Here is a 26737-nt window from a genome sequence, read left to right as displayed (position 1 = left end):
TGTTTGACTTTGTCTTTATTTCTCCTACAGGCGAGGATTCTGAAGAGGTTGAATGATAAGACGGGAGTGAACCTGACGGGTATAGCCATCCTTGCTGGCTAGTTTTTCTTCTACTTCTCACCCATGGATTGTGGGCGCTTGCCTTGGGCAGAATCTTTCTCCGAGGTGAGGATCCTTTACGGTTTTAACGGGTGCATTGTGAATGCTTTGCAAAAATGACAACGATGGGCCAACCTTGTCAGCCGCGGTTCATTGTTGGAGATTGCCTTTTTCTATGCCAGCGCAAAAAGTTAGTCGTCGCCTCCCTTCTGTTCAGTGTTGCGTACTGGAAATTGCAAGAAATCTAACTGTCTAACTAACTGCACAAGTGAAAACAAACGTACAGATCTAGTTGTCCAGGTCGGTAGAGCAGATGGGTTCCGAATGCTGTATTGTCTTCCACCCCAGCGTTGATCGTAAAAGTTGCAGTGCGCGTAAAGTGCAAGAAATCCGTGCATTCCGCATCGCTCTTTGACCAGGCGAGAATTCTCAAGAATTGCCTCATGAGCACCGATTTGCACGCCATTCTGTACCATATTCAGCTGATGTGCAGTGATGGCACGATGAACGCGCGCCTTCGATTAAGTTTTTCTCATGAATTCCCTATTGCCTCATTGTTAGATTGAAATTTCCAACGGCACGCTTCCAGGCGGATGCATCGTTGAGCTTTACGACCCTTGGCAAAATATACATGGCATTGCAGCATAATTTAAGTTTAAACGGTTTTACACAAGTTGAGCGATGGTTTGATATCAATGATGTTGATAACGATTATAAAATTATTAGAGACAGAAGTGACGTTAAATTTAAATTCAAATCTACATGGTATTGAACAAGATGTACAAGAAATTCAAAGCATTAATAGTGATTCAATATCATCTAAACACTTATGATAGTCAATAGTCAAAGGAAATCAAACGATTTTTCAGACTATACAATATTTACTATTGCAATATTAAGTCGTAGCATTTATATTTGAGTCAGTAATGCTTTGCACTCCGGCTAGAAACAACCTGACTAAAAAGTTTTGATTGCTATGTTGGGTTAATTTTTCTGTAACAAAATTGATTGTTCATCGATCCATTAGTGATTGTCCATATAAGGTTTCAACTAACCACTGAAGTAAGCTGAAAGTCAAAACAATAAGTAGTCTGCATAAATAATTCACTTTGTTCAGTTTTTCAGAATCTTTAAAGCGCCTGTTTGTAACAGTACGAGTTAAAAACATTGTGTTGCATGACGTATCAAGCCCTCTCCTTGCATTAAGCACTATTACACATATTACCAACCATTCTGTGTCAGATCGACCGGCCCCAAACATGACCGCTTAGGGTGTCGTCCTTCCAAATGTGTCGAATATTAACAAGCAGCGATCCACGTTGCACTTCCGTTCCTGTTAGCTTCCTGAAAATAACGGCAAGTTATGTAGATACAAGCTTGTGTACCGTTTATCAGCTCACTTCATGCAGAGCGCTCGTTCTGGGTTGTATGCTTGAAAACGGAAGCTCACAACAGGCACGCTCTTCGGCCAAGGCATGTGTGCCGATTCTTTTCGCTTGCACCGGTTTAAAATAAAAAGTTTATTGAAGGGAGAAACACTGTCTCCATGTGGAGAAATGTCACATAGCATGGATATGGTTGCAAAGTTGCAGCTTTTGCAAGACTATATAAAAAATAGTTTCATGTACAGCCTGTTTCAAAAAAAGGCCTCTGTATCGGGCTGATCGATGTGAAAATGGCTCCTCTTCTCGTGACGCCTTTCAACGACAAACTTGAAGGATTTGGAGGAAGCTTTTAGGAAAGTATTACTAACATAACGAACTATCAGTTGCATACGATTTTATGGTCTCAAGAGAGAATGGTCCCAAAAGTTTCGAGCTAAGGATATCGAATTTGGGATAATATAGAGATACGCTAGAGGGATATCGTCAGTGAAAAACTACACAACGAAACAAATAAAGATGAATAAAAATATATTCCTTATTTTATTAACCCTGAAAGAGTATATCAAAGGAAAACTATCATTTTGATACGATTTTGTTGATAATTAAGTACTTGGTTTATACATATTATTTTTAAACCTCTATTTCCGTAAATTATTTTCCTTTTTCCATGACTTTTCATACTTGCTGGAAGGGTTGCGTTTGTATGATCGTTCCTTCTCTAGAAGTCTTTAAATGCCATATTTGATTCATCATTACTATGCAACGTACATAAACAGTACAAAAATTCACACCACCAAACCCTTCCTTGTATCTGTAACGTGTATTTACGGACCCATGTTTATGAAAATATTTTCTCAACACCGTTTAGCATTTAACCAACAAACTTGTAACACCGCGAAAAGGCAGGTGGAGTAGGGTCTGCAAATAGCGACTTCGTTTTAACCGTGTACCTGCTAAGATACGCGGTTGTTTGCAAACGGCGCGCGACAGGGCGAACAGTAAACACACCCAATCGAAAATGCCTTAACAGCAGTTTGGCTAGGATAGATCCGGTGTTTTCCCCATTTCCGACATACCCGCGATGCAAGGCGCGTCGAAACCCAAAGTGCGAATCGTAAGCGGGTGTTTTCCGCACGGTCACGGATTATGTGCTGTTGGGGCTGATCAGGCTGGTTGGAGTCGGGTGTAATTAAATTATCATGCTGAAATATTCCGTTACATTTCATTTTACCTATCCAGGCCGGGTTGTGCGTCGTACGCACTTGGTGGGCTTAGGTAACGGGATCAGGAAACAGAGCTAAGCGGCATTTACAGCACACCTTTTAGCACAGGATGGTGGTGGGTGAGCGTGGAAAGAAAAGAGCACGGCATCAAACGCATCCTCCGAGAGGGACGGCAACGCTCTTACAGTTTGTCAGAGAACAAATTGAATTTAGTAGAGGCTAGATTTTAACGATTATGCGATTAAAATTTGCCGCGATAAATTGTCACTCGCAGAAAAACTCGCGCAAGCTCCTATTGCTGTGAGTTGATATACACTCACATACACACATAAACGCACAGATTGACGTGAAAATTAGCGGAAGTATGTCAAGTGGGTTTAGACAGCGGACACAGAACGAGGGTATGCTATCAAGTTAAGTAATAGATGGTTGGCCCCATCCTCTTCCTTCCAGAACCAATTTCAGCACAGTCTTTAATTGCACAAAGTGTTATTAATCGTTGATTTGGTTTTTATTCGCCTTTTTAGGATCTGGATTAGATTTATTACGAACGTTTTTCAGCGATGTTTGTCACAGCTCTGGAATGTTAGGAAAAAGCTGTTTGTTTTAATTTCATTACCAATACAATGTTGGCAACGCTTTATTAAAATTGAGGGCAACTTAATTTCCCTCCTGTCGGTTCATTACGTTCCGGATGGCTTAGATCGGAACCTAGAAGCCCATCAATCAATCAACCACAGATCAAATGGCACTTAAATGCTACCCTCGTCAGGGTGTGTCCGAGTGTTGAGGAGTGAGCTCGAATGGTGCAGAGACCCGGGTGCGACCGCGACCGGGTAGTCTCGTTTTTGACGAGCTTTTGAATGTATGTTTTTTGGCACTTTGCTTCTTATTCCAGCACCCAGCTGCGCATTGCCATCATGTCCGGACGTGTTTAAACTTTTTTAACGGGTTTTTTTTGCCCCGGTCTACTTCGTTTCATTATTCTTCCGGATCAACTGCAGCACGTTTGCCGACACCGACATGACACAAGAAAAACATCCCCACGTCAACCTCAAACACGGTGCTATCGATCAAAATGAAACTCATGCAATGAAGCCGTCCTAAGAACGGTGGAGCGGAAAACAACCGGGCAGGAACGGTTTACTGTGGTCACGTCCCAAGCGAGGCGCATCATGGAAAAGTCATTAATTTAGGATTCGCCGTCCATGAGCAACACGAGCACGGCTAAGTTCATCCTTACTGTGAAGGTTAAGCTTTGGTCGCTGGAGCTTTCCATTGCGGAAGGCTTCTTCTCATTCCACGCTGGACACAGGCCTGGACAAGGGAGAAAAACTTCAATAAGCAGAGAAGCACACGACTCGAGTTGGTGGGGAACGTTTGAACAGAAACTAATTAATCACAATAGTCCGTCCACACGCTTCGCGATTCCGCACCGTTTCAAAGACGGACCCGCACTGAGACTTACCCAGTACCAACCAATGCTTCGTGTGCGAAGATTCGATATCCGGCGGCCGGAAGTAAAAGCGTGCGGGAATACACACATACACACTGCCGAGAGCAGAGTTGGAAAAGCGATTGAAGTACACGAACGAAATCCCTTTCTTTCGATCCGTTCGGATCGTTCGATGCATGGACGATGGTTGAAGCATCGATGGTACCCGTTGGTTAACAGCGAAGGCAAAGATTGATTTCCATACGAACTAATAAATTTTATTTGATTTAGAATCCATTTGGGAAACGATCCCATTCCGCGTACATCGTACATCCTCGAGGGCATCGGCATGGGCAAGGGTCCCGGAAAGGTCTTCGGTTTTTTGTTCCCTACATATTTGTATCGCTGAATGTAGTTTAGGTTTTCCGAGGTCGAGAGGACTACTTGAGAAAATGATTTCATTAGGAATGTGAAAGGGTGTAAGTGATGGCACATGATTGATTGCTTTGGTGATGATATATTTTAGCAAACATCGGTCATCTTTGCTTAGTTTATTTCACCAACAGTGTTAATATTTACTGCCCTTTTAAAATTACTTGATAATAATATTTAAAAAAAATATATCGAAAGACCGTAATTACAGCTTTTCGGATCTCAGAGATCCCGAACCGGATTCGTTGTATTATAACATACACAATGCCACTATTGATTGCACACGCCGGAAGGTTGATATGCTTTTCTCTCTTGTATTACCTGTCTGGAATGTGATGAAATAAAGAAGCAAAAAAAAGAGGATCAACTACCGCTGTAACGCCCCGTGTGCTATCCGGGGGTACAAGATGCCGTTAAATGATGCTTGCCGGAAGCTGGCAAAGGCAAGAAGGAAATTAGAAAAAATGGATTCCATAGTAAAACCCATCTTTCTCGGCACCGTTACGACTTTACTGATGACGATGATGGCAATGGTTCTGCTACGGGGTCTTGTCCGATAGAAGTGGAGAAGTGGATAGGTATACTGCTACCAGCTGCGGGGCGGGTCTGCGAAAGGAAAAATTGAATCCCATCCCAACCACTCAAACGCCCCGTCAATGTCTGCTACAGCAAACATGAAGATAAACGAGATTATTCAAATACGGCCACGAGAAAATGAGAAAATGCGAAATAGAAATGAATCAACCGCCCCGACATTATTGCTGCGGTGAACCATGCGGCAAGGTGTTGTGTGTTGGGAAATTCTTCTTTTTAACCTTGCATTTGCCTGGCAATGCCAGAAGACGGATGAAAAAGGAATATTTTTAGTTGCCAAATCAAACACATCCGGCCTATATGTGTTTGCAGAAGTGTTTGCAGAGTTCTTTTTCTTATATCTTGGTTAAAGTTTGTCAGATTTTACAATGGTGGAATCTTGGGCGCATGTTGCAGACTTTAATTCAAAATTTGTCTTTTTGTATGCAGTATTGAGTCGGGTTAATTACCAAAAATACAACTCTCAAGAATATCATTGCTAACTTAAAAACACAATGCTACTGCCTTACCTGCCGTTTGTCGGTAGCGGAAATCCATCCAGCGTCCAGGCGATTTGTGGCGTCGGGTTGCCTTGTGCCGAACATTTAAGCGAAACAGCTGGTCCAGGCTGCAGTGTTTGTTCGATGAAGCTATACACCAATGACGGGGGTGCGTCTACAAAACAGAAGCATATTAAGCGCAACGTCAACATCAGTGAGGCGTGCAATAATTTTCATAAATAAGTTGGTTTTCGCTGAACCAGTAGGTGGTAGAAAATTTCGTGATTATCAAATAAAAAAAAAAATTTTATACCCTGCGCTGGTTGCTCTTGGTAGCGACATTGGTAAACGAGATGGCAGAGTGACGGGGTGGAAATAATTTGCGGTTGCTACCCGCACCAGGGCAGAAATTACCAGTCGAAGGATGGGACGTACAAGCAGAAACTTCATCTATTTTGAAGGTTTTTTTGTCGTGTGCCCTGCCTTTTTTTAACCAAATGTGTTAAATCTTTTCTAACGCCAAACCTTCGCGCTTGGTTTGCCTTCCGGCGGTGTGAAAGGTGTGAATAAATCGCTTCACGGTTTGGTTGGAAAAATTATGACCATTTAAAACAGGCCACGAACACAAGAGCAAACACTTTCAGAACGTGCTGGAAATGGAGACAACAAACCGAAAATTACGGTTCTGACCCCTGGCCGAAACGAAAATGGGGTAATGTTTGCCCATGAGGGAGTGGAAATGGTTGTCCGCGCTTCGTTTGTAGATATCGTTCGCTTCATTATTGTGAGTATATTTTAGAAGTGGTGGAGCAAAAATTTAATAACCAGTTGCGTACCATCTTTGATCATTAAACGTTGCTCTCTTAGAACGCAGCGCAGCGTAAGGGATGAAATTTTAAATTCACTGTTTTAGGGCAATCCCCAAGAACTGGAATTGGGATGAGATTATTAAACTGAGGATAAAGGTGTGAATTATGAAAATGAATTCCACGGAATGAAATCGCTTGTCGTAGAAATCCTATCAGCGAAGGAAAGAAGAAGAAAAAAGATCATCATAACCGAAAGGATCGTTTGGGTCCTTGTCTAATCTCCCTTCCGAAGGTATTTTCGAGGCTTGTGGGTTAGAATACTCGTTTAATATGATTACCTTCTTACTAACCGATGGCGTTTAATGGGTTTTGGCGAAGCTAATTGAGACCAACCGCAAGAAAGAGCACAGTGTCAAAACCTAATCAAGATTCCTTTCATTTTGTAGGGCTTCCATTTGGCAGCTTCGTGGTGCACTTACCTCCTAGTTGCAATTCGGCTGATGCTTGGAAGGAATCCCCTTCCTGGCGACGCACTACACACTGATACATGCCCTTGTCTTCACGCGTCACTCCGGTCACCTGCAGTGTATCGCCCACACGCCCGGAACTGGGCAGCTGGCGGCCATCTTTAAACCAGGTTATGTGCTGCGGGCCCGCTGACATTCCGTTGGCAGTGACCAGGCAGCGAAACTCCGCCGTACCTCCCATGTGTACACTGAGTACATTTGGAGTGATTTCCACGTGAATCGGCGTGGACACGGTTAGTCGCAGATCGGCACTCGCTTCACCACCGGCATTCGACGCAGAACATTTGTAGACTCCACCGTCCTCGGCAGTGACGGCTTCGATTGCCAGCACCGGACCGAGCAATCGTATCCGAGGTCCAGAGGATACGGGAATCGGTTCGGGACCGTTGTGTGTGTACCATCTGCAAAGGACATTTAATCAGAATTTTAATTAAAATTACATGCTGTGATTTTATGTAAATTGTTGTACTTCATTTTTTGATCCCAAAACACAAAAAAACTGTGCTGTTCAGTTCAAACAGCCAAAACTTGAGAAATACTAACAGATATCAAATAAACTTTTCTTAGATTTAATACCACGCTAGTTGATAGTAAATTCCAACAGCGGAGGACGGCTCCCGATTGATCCCGTCCGGCTTTAAGATCCAGCGCATCTATGAAACAAAACATTGCGCCACGTCGGTGTATATTTACATAGAACATTTAATGTAATATTTATCGGTTCTAACAGTTCTTCAGACATTTCTTCTGTAAATTGTAAATGCAACATATATATGATATCAAGTATACAAGGCATACTTTTCTTGAATTATGAATTTTATAGTGTTGGGGCATGGGTTGGGAATTAACATCAATAAATAACTAATTCTCAATATCATTTATTTTGTTGACGAAGAAATATTTGGCAAAACACTAAATTTATTTTGTAAGATTAAAGGCATTATAGAATAGTGTATTATTGCAGAGAATGCCTCCATAATTGTCTATTAACTCTAAAGAATTATTTCACGTTAAAATTTTTTTGTTTGTATCCTCCATGTCTTCTTTTTAAACGTGTTCTCTTTCAACGAGTTTTACAAACAATTGCGACGCGTAATAATATGGAGTTTCGATAAAGTCTCGAAAGCCTGTATAGGCCGGTATGTCCGCATAGGACATTTACGCCAAATAGAAGAAGAATCATAAATTAAATTACCATAAATTGTATCAAGTAATAAATGTTTTGCAGAACTCTTTGTACTCATCACTCTGATATAAAACCTTTTTGAAAAAAATATCAATTTACTTGATACATTTATGTGACGGGTTCGCTTGTGTTTTGTTACTAAAAACCTCTAAATTTTCTAAAGGCACATTTTAATATGTATGTAAGCGCATCAACGAATATTGGAAGACAGTGCCGGATAAATTATACCTACAGGCAGTCTATCCAACTTTTATAAAGTGTGTTAAACAAAAACTTTGTCTGCTGAGCTCGATTACAACCATCACGAAGTCGATTTCACAGCTTGTCGTCCTGCAGTCAATCGAATGTTGAAATTAATTTCCGTCCGATTGAGCTGTGCAAACAATGGCAAAAATCCAACAAGGACCGGCAAAGCAGGAAAAGAAGGAGATGCTGCACCGAATAACGCTTTGAGAACATGACCAAAAACACAAAAGTTGCCGGAAAACAGAAAGGATTTGTTTTTTATCTCTTTTGCCTGTTCAGAAGTCGCGCAGTGAAAAGTTTGTTCTACACAAGCTGAAAAAGATTACTCTCGCGTCTGGAGGTTGAGAGCGCCGGGTTTAGGATGTGCGTCTTTCTCCGTTTAACCTCGTTCGGCAACAGTCGTCAGAGAGGGAAACAAAACGTAAAGAATAACACGAAAGCTGAAGGCTTAAAACTTGCGTGTCTGCAAGTTTGTGGTTTGTTTTCTGCTTTCAAATTTAATAGGACAAGGCATGGTGAGGTAAAGAAAAAAAAATACATGCGGGGGAAAGCGCACGAATAAAAAGTTCTCGATTTCATTTCCGATAAGTACTTTTCGATTGATTCTGATCGGTTTTGTTCTAGTGATTTTTCTTTTACTTTGGTTGAATTTTGTGCTGGCATTCATTTGTCGGCAAGGTAGAGGGAAAAACGTGAGAACTGCAAAGCAGGAACAAACGTTCATCAGCTTACCGATTAATTTCATCAACTTTTCGAACGAAGGTGTGTATCTAATTCGTAAATAAGATTAAATCGTTTGGGGGTACTGATAAACGAGTGTCTGAATGTTTTGAAAATATGAAAACTTTCATCTTTATGCTGTAAACGTTTTTACTTGCAAAACCGCAAAAACGTTAGTTTTTGTTTATAAAAATGTATTGTGATCGAGTTGACAGAGAAAAGAGAAACAATATATGAGGCAATATTTAACAACCGCCAAAAGTCCAGAAGCGTGTGGAAAAAGTTATCCAGAGAGGTTTGCCCTGCATCGTCCGCATTTAATCACTCTCCGCGAAACGGAATACTTAAGCCAATAAACTTTAAGGCCTCGAAACAAAAACGCCATTTGCGATTTACGGAAAATGAGTGCAAAGTTTTCCCATTTCCGACACGATGTGCTTGGCCGGAATAGGCCGCCGGGTTCTTGTCCTGCGGAAGGATCCGACAGAGCGGAACCCTGTCGTGAATGGAAACGATGCCTTGTTCCGCCAACCGTAATTAGCAATCATTTACGAACGAGCGGAAATGAATATAATTGCAGTTGATGCTGCCGGTTGCTGATCGACTCGACGGCCCACGAAGGGTTGCTAGTGGGCAGACGAAAGGCAGATGAGCGCTTTGTGCAATCAAGGGTTAAGCACTAAGCTGATGAACTTGGTGCCGAGGTGATTAGAGGCAGGCGCCCGTTGTCGCTGCGACTTTGTGTGTTAATCGAGGTAAAACAAAATGGCTGATCTTGGAGCAGTGGTATCGTCCCTCCTATTACCACTGTGCTGCAGTGGGCAAGCAGTCGAATCTTGATGAACAGAGGATTATAAATTAACGATTCGTTTTCATGTTCAGCATTGACCCTCAACAAAAAAAGGTTTCTCTTTCCATCTGAGGAATTAAAATGTTGTATAACATCTCACAAAACTGCTAACGAGCATTGGAGATTTCAGCTGATTAGATAACCCATCCAGCGAAATCCGACACACTAACCGATACTCGATTGCCAGTAAGAGTACCATCTGGCGCCGATGGTTGGATAATAGTTTAAAAAAATGCTTTTGATATAGCTTTGTACATAAGAATGGAGGCTCTGTCACAGTTTGGGTCGATCAGCTGCACCGAAACCCAAATCGACGTTTGATGGTGATGTGTTGTTGTGTTTTCCGTTTGACCCTCGAACTGATGAGCGTTTTGTGCCGTTGGGTGGATGAAAGGAAATCGAGTGTGAAAAAATTAAAACAACCGAAAAACAACTCCATCGACCTGCAAACACTGCACAGTGACGAGTGGTGTGATTCATTACAGGAGAGTGGTCGACGTAGGATGTGAAAGGAAAAAAAGGAATGAAAATAGCCAAATCCAATTAATCATGATGATGCTAGGAAACAGACGCTTGTCATTCGTTTTAAATTATCCCAAGTGGACACAACAGGACAAGGGCACGCGAATGCAAAATCAAGCTAGGAAGGATGTCTTCTACTAGCTTCTTACGAGGCTTTTTTGTGTCGAAATATGAATTAAATAAATGTAAGCACACCCAAACATTCCACATCTAGCTAGCAACAAAAATCCGATCTCAATTGAATATGTTCCATGACGTAAAGATAAGGTTCGATTTTGCTACAACTGACGGTATAGTAGAATAATCCCTAGCATGATATAATTTGCAATGGAAATCAGTGCGGAGATTTCTCAGACGCTCTACTGAATTAATTTTTCTCCTCCGTTGTCAACCTAACAAGCAAAAAACGATCTCTTTGAGTTGAGACTGCGGGAGAGGCGTAAAATAAAAAAAGGAAATAGACTGAACTGAAGGCACGCAAAAGGCATACGTACATAATCATTTTGGTGGCAAATAAGGCACGAAAGGCAGGTCGAAATCAAGGAAATGTATGCGAATTATGCTGCGGAATGCGATAATCTGAGGAAATTGATGGAAAACATTGATTGTTGGCGTTATTGGTAGATTTTTTTTCGATTTTTTATTTTATCTTTTTTGCGGTGAAATTTCCAAGCACGTAGAAAATGTATGTTTCACCAATGGGCACATCACAGATAAGCAAATGCCTTAGCAGTGATTATTTGTCAAATGTATGGCCTGAATACATTAACCGCCTTTCTGTACATGTGTTCAACAAAGAGTGTTTACTTTGTAATTTTTATTTCACGATTCGTCGAATTCTTCGAATCTAAATTAATGCTAAACATTTGATGTTTAATAAATAAAATAATAGCACAAGTAGCCCAGCCCAGACTATGACACGAAAAGAGATTAAGTAAAGGTTAGGTTCATTAACTGCAACTGTGCTCTAGGCCAGTCTTGGGTTAGTAATGTTTTAACTTAAGGAAACTTTAGGGAAATAGTGTTGATAATAATAATTACCGTTAGATTCGATCTGTCGGTGTTATCTACCGTGATTCCCGACAGAGCACGGTACAAACGCGTAGTGTGGGAAGCATCCGATACCGATCGAGCCTAATATTCCCGATCGCTCAAAGGCTCCCGAACATCGTGGCTAAGGCAATGACCGAAGGCCACTCTTTCGCGGTAGCCCGAATCAAGCGATTGATTTTAAGCGTCGCAATAGACTGACGCAAAAGTCTGCTTAAGAAAACGCTTGTTACTTAATACCTAATACTACTACGGGCGAAAGAAAGAGTGCTGTTGCAATAGTTTGCAACAAGTGTATTTGAGAATATATCGAAAGAGAGGTAAAGACAGGTATACTATATTTGACAGTATACTAACATTTGACACCTAATAAATTTAACCAAACATAGCTTATATTGATGATGAACTTTTCAAATTGCTTAGAAAACTATTACACTACAAAACGTTCGTTTTATAAACTAATAATTATTGGCTGGTTGGAGAAAGTTGTCTTAAATCAAAAAAAATATCTCATTCGTTTAACATGAACTATTTAACTTTATGCACTGTACTATACTGTACACAGTAAGTATTTCATAGTTAAGAAAAAATAGATAAAATGGATTCAACATTTGACGAAAAGGATCTAGGAAAATATTTTTCAAAGAACTTATACATATTATAACCCGATAAATCTGTGCGGTAATAATAGCGCAATAGCCGGTCTCATGGTACAGTCGTCAACTCGTACGACTTAACAACATGCCCGTCATGGGTTCAAGTCCCGAATAGACCGTGCCGCCATACGTAGGACTGACTAACCTGCTATGGGGGGAAATCAATAAGTCACTGAAAGCCAACCCTACAAGTGTGTTGGCAGGCCTTGACCGGCATCGGTTGTTGAGCCAAAGAAGAAGAAGAATAATAGCGCAATAGTTAGTAAAGAAATTAGGAAATAAAGTTCTGCTTACCGGTACTCTGGCGATGGACAACCTTGAGCGACACACAGCAGCACAGCTCCTTCGTCCTGAGACACGGCGACGTGCGACGTATGCTCCACGACACTTGGCGAAACTATTCCTCGTTGTTCTGGCGGGACAAAAGGAATATGTAAAAGAAATTGTGTCTCAGAGAAAGATCAAACAAAACTGACGTCGGTAAGTGCGCAGGTTGGGCAACAAAGCTCACTCGACGAGATCGTTTAACACTGTTCGTCCTCGGCATTCATTAAGTCCTTGACGTAAAGAACCGAGCGAGCTATTTGCGTAGGGATTTCTTTTGTGGCCGTAAGTAGGTAACTTAGTTTGTACAATTGTTGAATAGAGTTTGATTGCGTCGATAATTATAATTTCGTTTCTTTTGAGCTGCACTAGACATTTTGAGCATGTGCGGCATCTGATTTTTTTGTATTATGTATAAAACTGGACCGGCCTGGTGTTAACTCGTTCCACTTAACAACATACCCTTCATGGGTTCAAGCCTCAAATGGATCTGTTGGACTGACTGTCCTGCTATAATAATAAATACGTCATCAGTCACAGGCTCTAAAATTTTTGCAGCCGGGGGGGGGGGGGAGGTGGGATGGGTGCAAATGATTCGCCAGCATCGGGGGCCCTTATCGCTAGTACTCTGTCCATACGGCATACTATAGAAAAGCGATCTACGGGGCCCCTAAATCGGCTGGGCCCCAGGCGACCGCCTAGTCCGCCTACCGTTAGTTCCGCCACTGCTTCATGTAGTTGCAACTATATACGACTGCCCCATTTTTTACATCCCCAATACCTTCGGATGCATCATCTGCATTCTTGCGTCATAACATCCAACTTTTGAAGCTGTTACTCTGAAGATTTAATCCCATTGTTATTATGAAGCGTGAAATAAATGTTGTGGTGCAAGTTTTTCGGCACTGACCAATAGCAGCTACTTCCGTTGGCACGTTAAGGGGAAAATCCTATCTAACACTCACAGATAAGGTGCACGTGGTGTAGTGCAGTTGTGGAGTGTTACAAGAAGCGGTCCAAAACAAAAGAATGGAAGCCCGAGAAAGCATTTGATGCAATTGTATGAAGTGGTTTCTAGTTTGTTTCATTTGTTTTCCCTTTCATTCTACTATCATCCCATTAAGGAAACTGCGACATCACTGAGATTCAACACGGCGGACATGACCATGGAAGGTCCATCGCTAACGCAAGCTGACATAAGCCGGTTTATGTTTGAGAATGGGTGTCGCTGGAAACGGGTAAACGGAAACGGATCTTTCTCGTCGAAATTGTCACACTGCTGGACGGCTGATGGAGTTTTTTACTCGAGTGTTAGAGTGCTCGGAACATTGGGTAACGTAAGAATGATGGGAGATTTTCTTTTCATACTTCTCTTCATCCGAAACGCATTACAGCTTGGGTGTGACATGTTACACATTTTGTCTAAGCTTAGTTTGTGGTGACATGGCGTACAAATAGCTGTGCATGGTGGGATGAAATAGAAAGTGAAAACCGAAACGAGAACCATGTTTATGACCTCGATTGGAGTGTGCATTGACACGTTATATTTCCGAGGAAAGATTTTTAACTTGAATCAGCGCGTATACGGTTTCCATGTTAACTATTTTAGGGCTTGATGTGCTGGAAAACCCCAGGTTGCTTATATTTTTTTCTAACACCAGAGCTAACTAGCAGAATTAACATGTAAAAAGCTAACAGAATGAAGTTTGTTTTTTTTTATCTTATACAATAACTGTAGTGTATATTTTTCGTTTCGGTCAACAACGTACACCGGACTTCAATAAACAACGTACACGGTTCCGGTCTTACGGTTTGTTAGCTCTGATCGATACTTACCGTTCATCCGTATCTTAGCCGAATTGCTTGTGACAACCTGCCTCGTGAGTTTATGCATCGTCCGACACCGGTAGGATGGGTAACGATCGTTATACTCTAAATTGTGTATCAGCAGCTCGCCCGTCGGTAGCAGGTGGTACTTGCCATCTGTCGGTGGAGAAGAGGCGAAACAAATAAACTTACACTTTAAACCAACACTTTACCGGGCAGCCGGTTTATCTTACCTCCTTGCAGCGACGGATAAATGTAGAACGCCGGCTCCTGCACCCAGGAGACAACCCGTACTAACTCCTTAACAAAATTAGGCACTACACAACGCAGGATCGCGGTACAGCCGCGGGAAGCTGCCAACACCTCAACGTCAACTTTGTATGCTTGAGCAACCACTGAAAGATGCGGAAAAATGAAGGAAACAAATAAAAAAATTGATGAAATCAATCGCAGAAACAGTAAAAGTGATATTTTATCATATTTTTTGATAATGATGTGTAAATTAATTATTGCATTCAAGACAAAAAAACAAATTTTAAGTACGCTCTGTGTTCACTTAGTTGCTTGGTTGTTTTCAATGTTGCAATAGTTTTGTACGGATATTGCATCGACTTCACCGAACGCATTAGAAAACTAAAAACAATTGAAGTGACTAGTTGTAGAAGATTTTAGATCCTACGGCAAATAATAACAGAACGTGTTTAGGAGTATATCACGTGAATCAGGAATTGGCTACATTAGTATGACGCAGTGATGGTTTTGCCCCAATCCTTCAGGGAACCAATCAACTTTTCGAATGTTTTGCGAATAATAAAGGTTTAGAAACCCTCGTTTTATTGTATTGGAGCAATTTTCTAGGTCTTTTTGGCTGTCATAAAAAGCAAGTAAAATTCGGTCCCGTCTCGTCCACGTGACACAAGAGCAAAATGCCTACAGGACTTTTGGAACCCTTTTCGCTCTGCACGGTTAGGCACGGACTGACAAACCCAATCATATTACGAAAAATAAAACGGATCTTTATTATTTCGTTACATTCGTCATAATCAATGTAACACCTGATACGTCAGCGAGTGTCTTTCTTAGAAAAGGTTCTTGGCCTAGCTATAACAGCGTGTGGGCTGAGACGTTTGTGAGGTGTATCTTTTTCATTCGTTTGACCCATGAGTGTGATATGATTGGGTTTGTGAGAACTTTTTTGCTGTTGATCCTTTCATTACAAGGCTAATGTAAAGGATTCCTTTTTCCATCATGTTCGTTAGATGCTTGCAAATGGTGAAATTGTATAGATGAAGCGTAGGTGCTGCTGTACAGTATTTTTTTACTTCCAATATCGTGTGTGTTGTTAATGCAACACGCGATCTGAAAAAAATAATACAATTTTGCATACATTTACCTGTTTTTAAACTCCCTCATCATCAACATGTGCTTTAACAACGTGTAGATACAAATTCACACTTAGTTAATGATCTAGGATAATCATCACGATCATTATTTAATAAACAATGAATGACACTTGGCGCGGTTCTTAGCTTATTCACTCACAGTGCACATGAATTGAAGAAGAATTAAATCAATTTTATGTAAGATTTACTATTTCCCTTTATTTTATTAATAACCTATTTTTAGCTCGTAAAAATTCTCTTCAACAAATTCATTATTATGCAGTTGCAATAAAGCTATATGTCTTTGCGATTGAAAAATACAGTGATACTGTAAATTTCGTGCAAATTTCTTACGTTCCCTCGGGTAATTTTCTTTCGTTTCTTTTTTTATCAACTGTCTTTCTTTTATTCCACCTAAATCTGCAATGCAGCAGAACCTGCTGCTGTTGACGAAGCTGTATCGTCTCCATGTTATTTTCAGCTAAGACGAAAATGAAAGAAATCTACTCTGACAAAAAGAACACAAGATGTGCTATAGGGATAGTAGAGGGAAGTGAGAGTGGGGAGAGGTGGGGAGAAGAAAGATCCAACCCTAAAGAAAGTCTTTTCCTAGCTGGAAAAGCGAAGTACACCGGGCGAGTAATTAAACCTGTGCGGCGCGTGTCTTTCCCCACGTTCTGCGCAGACGGGTGGACAAGTGGAAGTAAAAAGACCTCACCTAGCAGGGATGAAAAGACCCAACAGTTGAAGGGAACGAACTGTTTCAGCAATGGTTTTAGCGATGCTTAGCCCAGGCTACGAAGTAATTAGCGAGAGCGAAGCACTAGTGCCCGTTGACGCTGGTCGTTATGCTTCGCGCGCTTGCTGCCCAACACTGCTCACTGTGTGAACCCGTCAGCGTGTGCCGGGACGCGCCAAATAAAGGCTGGCTTGTAGTCATTCACAGGCACAACCAGCCATGGCAAAATGGCGGGAAACGAGCAAAACCAAAAATGGCACCGAGAAGGCAAAAAGTTTCCACAAAAAGGTGAAATACAAAAAAAGGGCAAAAGAAAAACGAACGCGTGGGCAATGGGTCCCGTCCATTTTGTTGTGCTTTTGGCACCCCTTCCAACCTCCCATTCTTCTCCCTCCCTTTCACACTAGCTCAGGCCAGGGAGAGTGCAATAGCCATGGCAAAACAAAATTCATTCGTTTGAACGACCGGAACAGGGCGCCAACCGGTGATTCCGGTGAAGCCCGACCGGTGTTGGTTCATTAGATGACTTCTCGTGACGTGTTTCCGACCGGTTAGATTTTTCTTTTCTCAACCGTATGCCACCGTAATCAGCGGGGAGAACCCGGTCCAGAGGTGTGGAATGGCGTTGTTGCTGTTACTTTTTTTACATTCAACTTTGTTTTCACTCTGGATAGTTGTTTTCAATTTCATCTAGTTATTTTGCTAGGGCGATTTGCCTGTGGTTTTGACTACACAGGCACTATTTTTTAAATTATTGTAGTTGTTGTTGTTGTTGTTGTTGCTGGGTTTAATTGCAACCATTCAACACTGACGTACACAAAAAGCTTTCATTGGGACAAGTGTTCTCCATTGACATAGCAGGAGATTTTAACACTCATTCTTTCTTGAAATAGGCAAATAGTAGTAGTTTTCATCTACTAAAATATGCAATCAAAATCATAACCAACATGCCAAGGATTACAAACTGCTCTAAAACTCAACATATTTAAGAATCAAAAACTAAAATCATCGGTACATAACCGTAAAACTTACATAATCAAACGTAGTGCAATATCAAACTCAAAAAAACTCAAAAAAACTCAAAAATTGTCCTTTCCACGGCTGTATCGTCAAACTGAATACGGGTCATTTGTATTATGTGCCGTGATGTTGTTGGTCAGAGTTTTCCCTACGTAACAGGATTTTGAAATTAGTGTTTTGGCCCTTTTTTGTTTCCGTGTAGATGTTTGTTTCAACGTTTTCTGTTCGCTCTTGTGTTGTGTTTCTTTTATTTTTAGTTTTAATGATTTTTTAACGTTTGCCTAAAAAGCGTACCTGCGCCGTGTAACTCTCTGATACAGCGGTGGATAATTTTTTTTCTTCGTTTTTGCATCTGCATCTAACAATCCGTGCAGTAGATGCTTTAGGAATTCAATTACGCTGAGCTGGTACGATCCTTGGTCGTTTGGAGCCTTTCTGCCGAACATGCACATGCCCACCATTCTGCTGCTGCTGCTGCTGCTGTTTTTAGTCCAGCACTGGAAAAAGCAAGCCAAAGGAACATTCCCTCTAAGCTAGCAGCGATGAGGTGAGACAGAGCGTAAAAGTGGCAGGGGAGTGAAATTCCCGTTCGACTTTATTTTCCTCCAGTGCCAGACATTTTTTAGCGCTTAATCCGTTCAGCAGCCAACCATTTCATCAATTTACTCCGTCCCGATTCATTATCCAATTATGCAAAATTCTTACAAGGCAGTGGTATGGTAGAGACGAACAACGGGGATAAAACGGGATTTTCCTTCCATGGACGCGGTAACACGGTCTGAAGCTCGTTTGCATGCTACAAACCAGTCAAATGACATCCTGCTAAACTGAACTCGGGAGCAAAGGAACGCTTTAGCAGGCATCAATAAACTCAGTTCGGACTCCGAAAACATACGCCTTCGTGTGTGGAGCAAGCAGCGAACTGTAATTTCGCTGCAAACGAATTACTCCCGTTGGTGGAAGTTTAGCGATGCAAAAAGCTCAGCTGGAGCCGGTGTACGAAGTTGCCCAATTTGCTTCTGGCAGGTTGGAAAAGTCAAAACAGTTTTTTGCTTTATTGTTCGTGTTTATGTGGCCTGAAATAAGGATCGTAAACTTTACCAGCAGTTTAAAAAAATATATAACATTTAGGCAACAAATAACACTAACGATATGTGATAGATTAATTAAAATTGACGGTTGGGGTTGTTTTTGATAGATTAATAAACTGTAAGAAAAATAATTTTTGAATAAAAGCTCTTTTCTAATACTTTAATGTAGTCCTCTTAGTATTGAAAGGTAAATTAACGCATGTTAAAATATTAGATTTCATTATTTTAATCGAATATGAAACTGTTACAAAAGAACACGTTTAATAGCCAAACATCTAGCATAATGGATAACTTAACAAAAAATCATTTGTTGATTTGTTGTATGCTATTCAAGTAAACCAGGTTCTTTTTCTTGTTTTCGTCAACTAACAATTTTGATTATAATTTATTTGACTCAACCGAAGTGTATGACCAAACCACATAATGCATATCGTAAAAAAAGTTTTAAATAATTTCGAATCCCTTGTTCGTTTCATATCAGTTAGTAGCATTCATTGAAAATAATTATTATTTAAAAATGAAATATGGCATTTCAATATGCATAGCCATAGAAATGAAGTTTTCTCGTATTTCAGAATCGTGACGAGTGTATTTTTCTTTCTATGGTGTGCTTCGAATTCCGTTGGGTAAAGTGTGATGATTCAAATTCTTTAAACATTCGCTCTAGGATGGTTTCGATGGGTCAACAAATATAGCCAATGCTCGGGGCTATGCTCACATCACGTTCCTGTCAAGTCACGCTATCCGTCACACCGCTTACGCCTCGAAGATATCGCGAGTGTTGGCGTAGCAGACACTGGGATGGCAAAACTTCTCACGATGCTACGGCACGAACGGAATCAACCATTACGGTATCGAAAGAACTCTCCGATTTAGCGGATAACAAGGGGAGAAGGGTGAAGCCGCAACACGAAACAACACAAACAACGGCGCATTGCCTATCACGGAGTGTCCTCATACTATTCCCGTCTTCGAGTCTTGTCGATTCAATCTGTAGCCCGTAGGGGGCGGGTAAGTGGTGGAGAAAGGTTCCAAGATTAAGAGAGTAAAAATTCCGGAATTAATTCCAATCACGTAGCACGAGATTTTCTCGTTTATAATGTGATTGAGAGCGTGTTCGAGCGGAACCGGAAAAGTTGCCCGTCTCCGGTTGCTCCTGCAGTCGTCGGTTGCGTTTCATTGTCGGTACGTGTGAGTGTGAAGCTTTGTGTTCGTAGATGCGTTTCATAAGCGCTTTACCAATGGTTTGCGTGCTTGTGGATTCGTCGTTTGACGGAAATTGAACCGCCGAGGTACGGATCAAGCTGCCGATGAACTTACCTGCTCGGACCTGCACATCGCGTGAGATGACCCGTCCGACCGTGTTCGACGCTACGCATCGATAGATTGTACTATGGATGTCTTGCCGGTAGGCAGTGGCAGGAAACGGCAGCAATACTAGTGTCCCGTTCCGTAGAACTCGCCGAACACCTCCGACATCACCAACGGATGTCCCATCCACCGATAGCCAGTCGATAGAGGGCTGTGGACTTCCTGAGGCAGAACAGTCCAGCCAGCCACCGGAAGAGTTAGAGAACTCGAGGCGCGACGGTGGTTCCATCACAAATGACGGCCCCCGAAGATGAGAATCGAAAGCCGCTGTCAGTTCTGAAAAGAGAGCAGAAGCAAAAAGTAAAGTCAGTCTAGATAAGATATCTAACCAAAACCTTATGAACAAAATACATTATAATTGTTTAGTAGCGAGGACAAATTATTCTAAAACATGCTTGCTCTGAAGATATGTGCAGATGCCTTGAGAGTTGTATGACCTCAGTTGATGTGGATTTTTAAAGTACTTATCACTCAAATTCACCTTCCCACATGCGAAATCCCATCCAGCTACTTGAAAGCGAAAGCACTGGCTTCTAATTTCGTGTAAATAAGTCTAATCGGTAAAACTAATTAAAAGTCAACAATCACGGTCGTCTGAAGTTTTGCTCCCAGCCAAGATAATTAAGTCTTGTTTGTGTGTTTCAAACTCCTCGCCGGGAAAGGTTTCAGGTATAGGCAGCGATCATGAGAATCACCAATCACGTGAGTACTGTTGTCATTTCCTTGCTGGAACGGAAACGGATGCTCTATGCATTGCAGCTTGTGAAACACAATCTCGTCTCTTAGGCCTACAATTCTAGACGATGGTTGAAATTTACACAATACAGTACTGAAGAAATGAAAGTGTGCAGGAGGAGGGGAATGGAGGGCAGACATGTATTTCAGAGTGACATATTCGACGACGTAATGCATAATGGGTTTAAATTTACACCGATGAATACTATCTGCTCGTTAACTCAATGTAAATTTGAAATGGTTGAGCGAGAGTAAATGTACATAAACAACAAGTTAGGGTTCACAAATATGGAAAATGAGAACCGGTTGATATTTTATATGCAATAACTGTGAGATAATAATTACCACTGCATCCATTTAATCTTGTTTGATTAAAATTATGCTCTCAGATTATTTTTTTTTTTGGTGTTAGAATTGAGCATTATATACTGAGGAAACACATTACGATCTCCTTGGTTCTTTTTTTGTTGCTTGTAGTTAATCACAGCGATAATCTACTTTTTCGTTGGAATTTATATATAACGATGTACAATAATGACTTAAACCAACGTGTTGTTATATGTTTTCATTTTTACAGTGTCATATAGTTCATATAGCTGCTTTATAATTTAATGTCAACCTACCCTAATCAACCATCAGTCATATTCGTTGCAAGACTTTCAAACACCATATGCTTGTACAGATCGGTAGAAATATCCCCCCATAGACTACCCCCTTTTGCCGTTGTTAGACTCTGCACAAGAAACACAGGCGTTAATCTCAGTTATGTGTACTATGGCTGGAAAATATTGCAACATGGCACTACAGCGAAGAAGTGGAAGAAGTGGAAGCAAAGGAGTAAAAGATTAGAGCCAGCTGGTCAATAGAGCAAACTGCCCTTCGTAATAGCAAGCCAACATTGTCCAGTTCTGGGTTGGCAGTTTGCTAAAACTCGTTCACTCGTCTATAAGAATAGAGGCAAAAAGGGGATTGTCCAACGATCATGCCGATGACGATGATGATGGTGATGGCAACGGGACAAGGGAGTATGCCGTTTCAGGATATGAATGAACGGCACTGGTTTGCAGATGGATTCGATAGCTCGATTTCCTTCTCTTTGCAGTGTTTTGCGCTTCATCCATTTGGTGGAAAATCGCTTCACTTTGCCAGCATCAATGGTCCTTGCATCTCTGGTTCTAATAATAAAAATTACCTCCACTTCCAGCCCCTATCACCCCACTGACTAATGTACCCGGCTGCTCCTGGCTGAATTGGTCTAGTTTTCTTCCATTTGGTACCGGCATATAATGTACGAACGCCGGCTTCAGTGAACACCCCGGATGGAGAACACAATTTCACCCATATTTTGCAAACGTTCTGATCAGCCGTACAGGATGGAAAATTGGAGCGGCATAAGCGGCCTATTTCTACATCGATATTCAATGATTGCCCGCCTTTGAGAATATGCAAAGCAGGATAGGAAATCAACCTAGATTTCTACTCAGCACCGAACACGACTGTTCACAGGGCAAAATACCATTTTTCTTGTGCTATCTCAATCCTCGAAAAAAGGAAAACTTTCTGCCTGTATAAGTAGGTGTTATGGGAATGATAATTCATGGGATCTTAAGGCATTCTGTTTTATTGACAGGGGTAATTATTTTGCAAAATATATAGAACCAAAATGGAAACGTGTTCAGCGTTATCCTAACCAAAAATAGCGTTTGAAAATAAACTCTGCAAACTTGGTGGCGTTTTCCCAATGGAACGTTTCTGGAGGTGCAGTTGTGCCTGTTAAGTGAATGTAAATAAATAATTAACGTAGCATTTCGTCGTTCTGTTTATTTGCATTTCGTTATAAATGAGACGCATGTGTACGGTTGAATGTGCTTGTATTGATTTTTTTGTGTCAGAAATTTTGGAAAAAGTGTTTTCCGCAAGCATTATAGTAGCACGAAGAGATGAAGTAGGTACACGAAAGGGTATGTAAGCGCAAAAGAACTTTTTTTGTAGTATTTAGAGCCTTTCTTTCATTTGTTTATTGTACATACAATACATAGCAATCAAAAGGACAAGAACATTCTACCGTACAAAAAATCACAGGTAATGAAGTTTTACATTTGTGTGTACTTTTATGAACGAATAATTTCTCGTTCAACTAAGCTGATTAGTTCTATTTTATTAATCATAATGATATTCGTCGTATAACAAAAAGTTTTATATTTTTAAGCACTAAAAATTGCACTAAAAATATGGTAAAAATATTCCAAGCCAATAGATGGAAACAGTTTCATGCTTATTTTTACGTAGTTTCACGATAACAATAATTTCCCCTTTAAATCATTCGGTCTTTTCCATTTTTATAATTTTACTGATATTAGCATAATAAACAATGTTTGAATGTTACACTAATTACTGTTTTAAATTTAAAATAAGCATCTTTACTGTTCTACATACTTTTCTGTTGATTCATATCACAAATCTCATTACTGTAGTTGAATGTAGCCGTTTGAACGAGACGCAAGTATCTTGAGATCATGTTTTCAAAATTTAAACTTTACATCCAACAATTTACAAAAATCTTTACAATTAGCTTCAGCAACTTTTACTTACGATTTTTTGGTGGGCTTTTATTTTTAGCACTATTTGGTACAATACTACCAATAAATATTGTTTGCCATTTCATTAGTGTTTGTTCACAATCGTACAGGTTACGTTTAACTGATAGTCAGAGGAAGTTCCTGTTTTTTTTAAACTCTTATTTTTGTTTCCCTGTTATACATTATTACAACACCAGTTAGGGTAATGAGTTAAAACATAGAACATGTAACTAAGTATGTTTTAGTAAGGACATTAAAAATCATTAATTTCGAATAAAACTTTTAAAATAGAAGCTCTGCTGGAAATTAAACTCAGACGGTCGATTCATAAAATCACACCAATTTATAAATCTTGCCGGCGCATCATTCTTAGTCAACCAGTTGGCTAGCTGTAAAAGCGTCAAGGCATGAAAGAAAATTATGTACCCATAAAGACTGAAGATGCTCGAGTCGGGTGTCTGATTGCCAAAGTGCCCACCGGTAGCTGGCTGCAGCCTCGGTTGCGGAATGCATCTCTGTTCGTTTTCCTATCCGACCCATTGAATGTTTCGTATAAGAGCAGTGCACTGTAACGGTGTTAAGGTACTACGGAGTCCATGGAATCGTTCGCTGGTGAGTTACAATTTTGCTGCAACGATGCAGCAACATGCCAAATGCAATCATATTCAAGTGTGGCAAATAGGGCAGATAAGGCAAAAAGCAAAACGTAAAGCGAAGACTAGAATAACTACTCTTTTTTTTAGGTTACTCCGGTAGACCCGTACCAGAACGGTTGAGCACGATCAGCATTGAGAATCGTACCGAAACGGGCTGAAACTCGCATAAGCCACTTACGAATGGAGTTGGAAATTGAAATTGAAATGGCAAAGTTTCGCGTGCGGTCTTGGGCTGCTCGGCTATGTGTGTATGTAGCCACACGTCGTTTGTGGGTTCGTCGATGATGGGCTTTGCGGGGAAAATAAGGATCTTTGATTGTGAGTAATTGTAATGTGATTAGGTTCCTTCGTCGATCTGCTGGTTTCCTTTGTGCTTGTTATATTTGTTTAAAACAATTTTGAATGTTATGCATTCATGAATTTTTTTTCTACGTGCTAAAGTTTAACTAAAATGTTTATTTCGGTCGATATATCTATAGTGTACATTTATAAAAATAATTATTTATTCACATATAAGTTTCAATACTACATATTAGCCATATATACAATTTTCTTCGCTAGGAAAAAGCTTCTGTGTTGTTGTATGATAATTACAGTACCTACATAGGTTTTTTGCCAGCCTAAGATAAAAAGTAGTAAGTGGATCATTTTTGTTGGATGTTGTGTGCTTTTTTGTGTTGTGTCTGGGCAGTAGCCACGGCTTGTCAGTAACTAGCATTCCATCACTTGAATGTTGTTACTCGGCGAGTAACAAATTGGTCTGCTTGGTATGATGCTCATTCTAACGTTCACTTCCTATTTTCAGACCATTTTTTCAGACCCTGGCGGTAGTCCTCCAACGCAAAAAAGCTGAGGAATATCAGGATATACTATTACGTTCATCCCATGTTGGATCTCACGACATTATGACCTCCAATAGCGTCGTATATAGCAAACACCAACCGTAGAATGGCGCGTGAATGAAGTAAAACTTTTTTAATTAATATTTTCTCTTTCATTTTTGCGTACAAGAGGAGCTGAATAAAACGCACACAAATAGAAATAAGAGCAAAAGCGGTATTCATGAAAGTTGTGGGCAGTGTTGTTTTTTTGGATCAAGTGGCGAGCACGAGTGAATTTTTCCTCAGCACAGGTTGATTTCGTTTTAATTCAGGCGGTGAAGGAGTACAGTTATAGTGAAGAGAGCGATCGTTAGAATATTATTTTACAATTTTTGGACTTCAGGATATTCTTGGAGCTGTTTGAGGAATGGTCAATGGATTAGGCTGAACTGGAGTATTATTAATTAAAAAAAAGTATGACTCAAATTTTTGAAGATAAATGGTAAAATAAACAAAAGTTGTTACATAGGCTAATATAACGGTGCAAGGCACTGAAGATGAATGATGAGGAGATAGCTCAGATGGAGCTGTGTTAGGGCAAAATGTAAATGGATTATATAGACATCCGTATATGGAACTTGGGCCGGTCTGGTGGTACAGTCGTCAACTCGTACGACGTAACCACATGCCCGTCATGGGTTCAAGTCCCGAATAGACCGTGCCCCCATACGTAGGACTGACTATCCTGCTATGGTAACAATGAGTCACTGAAAGCCAAGCTCACTTCACTAGTGGGTACAGGCAGGCCTTGACCGACAACGGTTGTTGTGCTAATGAAGAGAAGAGAAATATGGAACTATATTAATAATGAGCCATCCAAACCGAACGGTCGGTACGGTTGTGATCTATATTGCAAGCGTAAAATTGATACCCTTGGTTCGGCTCCCGCACATACTTCCGTAATTTACAAACTTCTTCTTCTTCTTTTGGCTCAACAACCGTTGCCGGTCAAGGCCTGCCTGTACCACACTACTTGTGGGTTTGGCTTTCAGTGACTTATTGATCCCCCCATAGCAGGATAGTCAGTCCTACGTATGGCGGCACGGTCCATTTGGGGCTTGAACCCATGACGGGCATGTTGTTAAGTCGTACGAGTTGACGACTGTATTACGAGACCGGCAATCAAAAACATATTAGTTAATATAACAAAGAAAGTCTTCTGATTCTTCTGATTCTTCTTCTTCTTCTTCTTCTTCTTTTTTCTTTAAATTCTTTCTTCTTCTTCTTTTTTCTTCATTTTCTTCTTCTTCTTCTTCTTCTTCTTCTTCTTCTTCTTCTTCATTTTCTTCTTCTTCTTCATTTTCTTCTTCTTCTTCATTTTCTTCTTCTTCTTCTTCTTCTTTTTCTTCTTCTTCTTCTTTTTCTTTTTAATTTCCTTCTTCTTTGGCGCAACAACTGTAATAGTAGTAGTAGTAGTAGTAGGTTTATTGATTGTTCGTACATGAAATGTTGATTACATTGTGCAATTTTACAATGGGTCCGTATGTATACTCTCCTCATTAGTTTTCCTAATTTTACTATTTGCTTTGCCGGTTTGTATTTTTGATAATTAGTTGCCTTTAAATTTTCCAGAAATTATTAAAAAACCCCTCTGCAAAAATATGTTTGTTTCTAATCGAATTCTATCCCAATTTACAATATAACTAAATATAACTAATCTAAAATCTTGCTAGATTCTGTTTAATTCACGTATGTCCTGGCGGGTGCTGTTGTGTAATTTACTCTATATTTTGAATTATTTTTTACTATAAAGCTAGTTAGTAATTCGGTTTTTGTCTAGAGTGCACAACAACCGTTGTGGGTCCAAGCTTGCCTGTATTACTAATACGCGATTTGGCTATTTGTGAATTATTTTTAGTTTATCCATAGCAAGATATTCAGTCCTATGCATACGTGGGCACAGTTCATACAAGGCTTGA

General features: G+C 40.5%; 1 protein-coding gene across 8 annotated transcripts in view; it reads right to left on the bottom strand.

Annotated features, from left to right (window-relative positions):
- The window catches only part of LOC121591537 (Down syndrome cell adhesion molecule-like protein Dscam2), a 101570-nt gene that overhangs the window by 25927 nt on the left and 48906 nt on the right, over positions 1-26737 (bottom strand). For all 8 annotated transcript variants that reach the window (XM_041912162.1, XM_041912163.1, XM_041912165.1 and 5 more), the window contains exons 2-7: positions 19917-20243; positions 14598-14759; positions 14374-14520; positions 12508-12625; positions 6936-7384; positions 5678-5822 (exon numbers count right to left, since the gene is read on the bottom strand). In XM_041912162.1, coding sequence (XP_041768096.1) covers positions 5678-5822; positions 6936-7384; positions 12508-12625; positions 14374-14520; positions 14598-14759; positions 19917-20243 — 1348 coding nt within the window. The remainder of the gene's footprint in view (positions 1-5677; positions 5823-6935; positions 7385-12507; positions 12626-14373; positions 14521-14597; positions 14760-19916; positions 20244-26737) is intronic.

Source organism: Anopheles merus, chromosome 2L, assembly GCF_017562075.2.
Source record: "Anopheles merus strain MAF chromosome 2L, AmerM5.1, whole genome shotgun sequence".
NCBI lineage: Eukaryota > Metazoa > Arthropoda > Insecta > Diptera > Culicidae > Anopheles > Anopheles merus.
The sequence above is the reverse complement of the archived record's forward strand: the minus strand, read 5'-3'. Positions and strand labels throughout refer to the sequence as shown.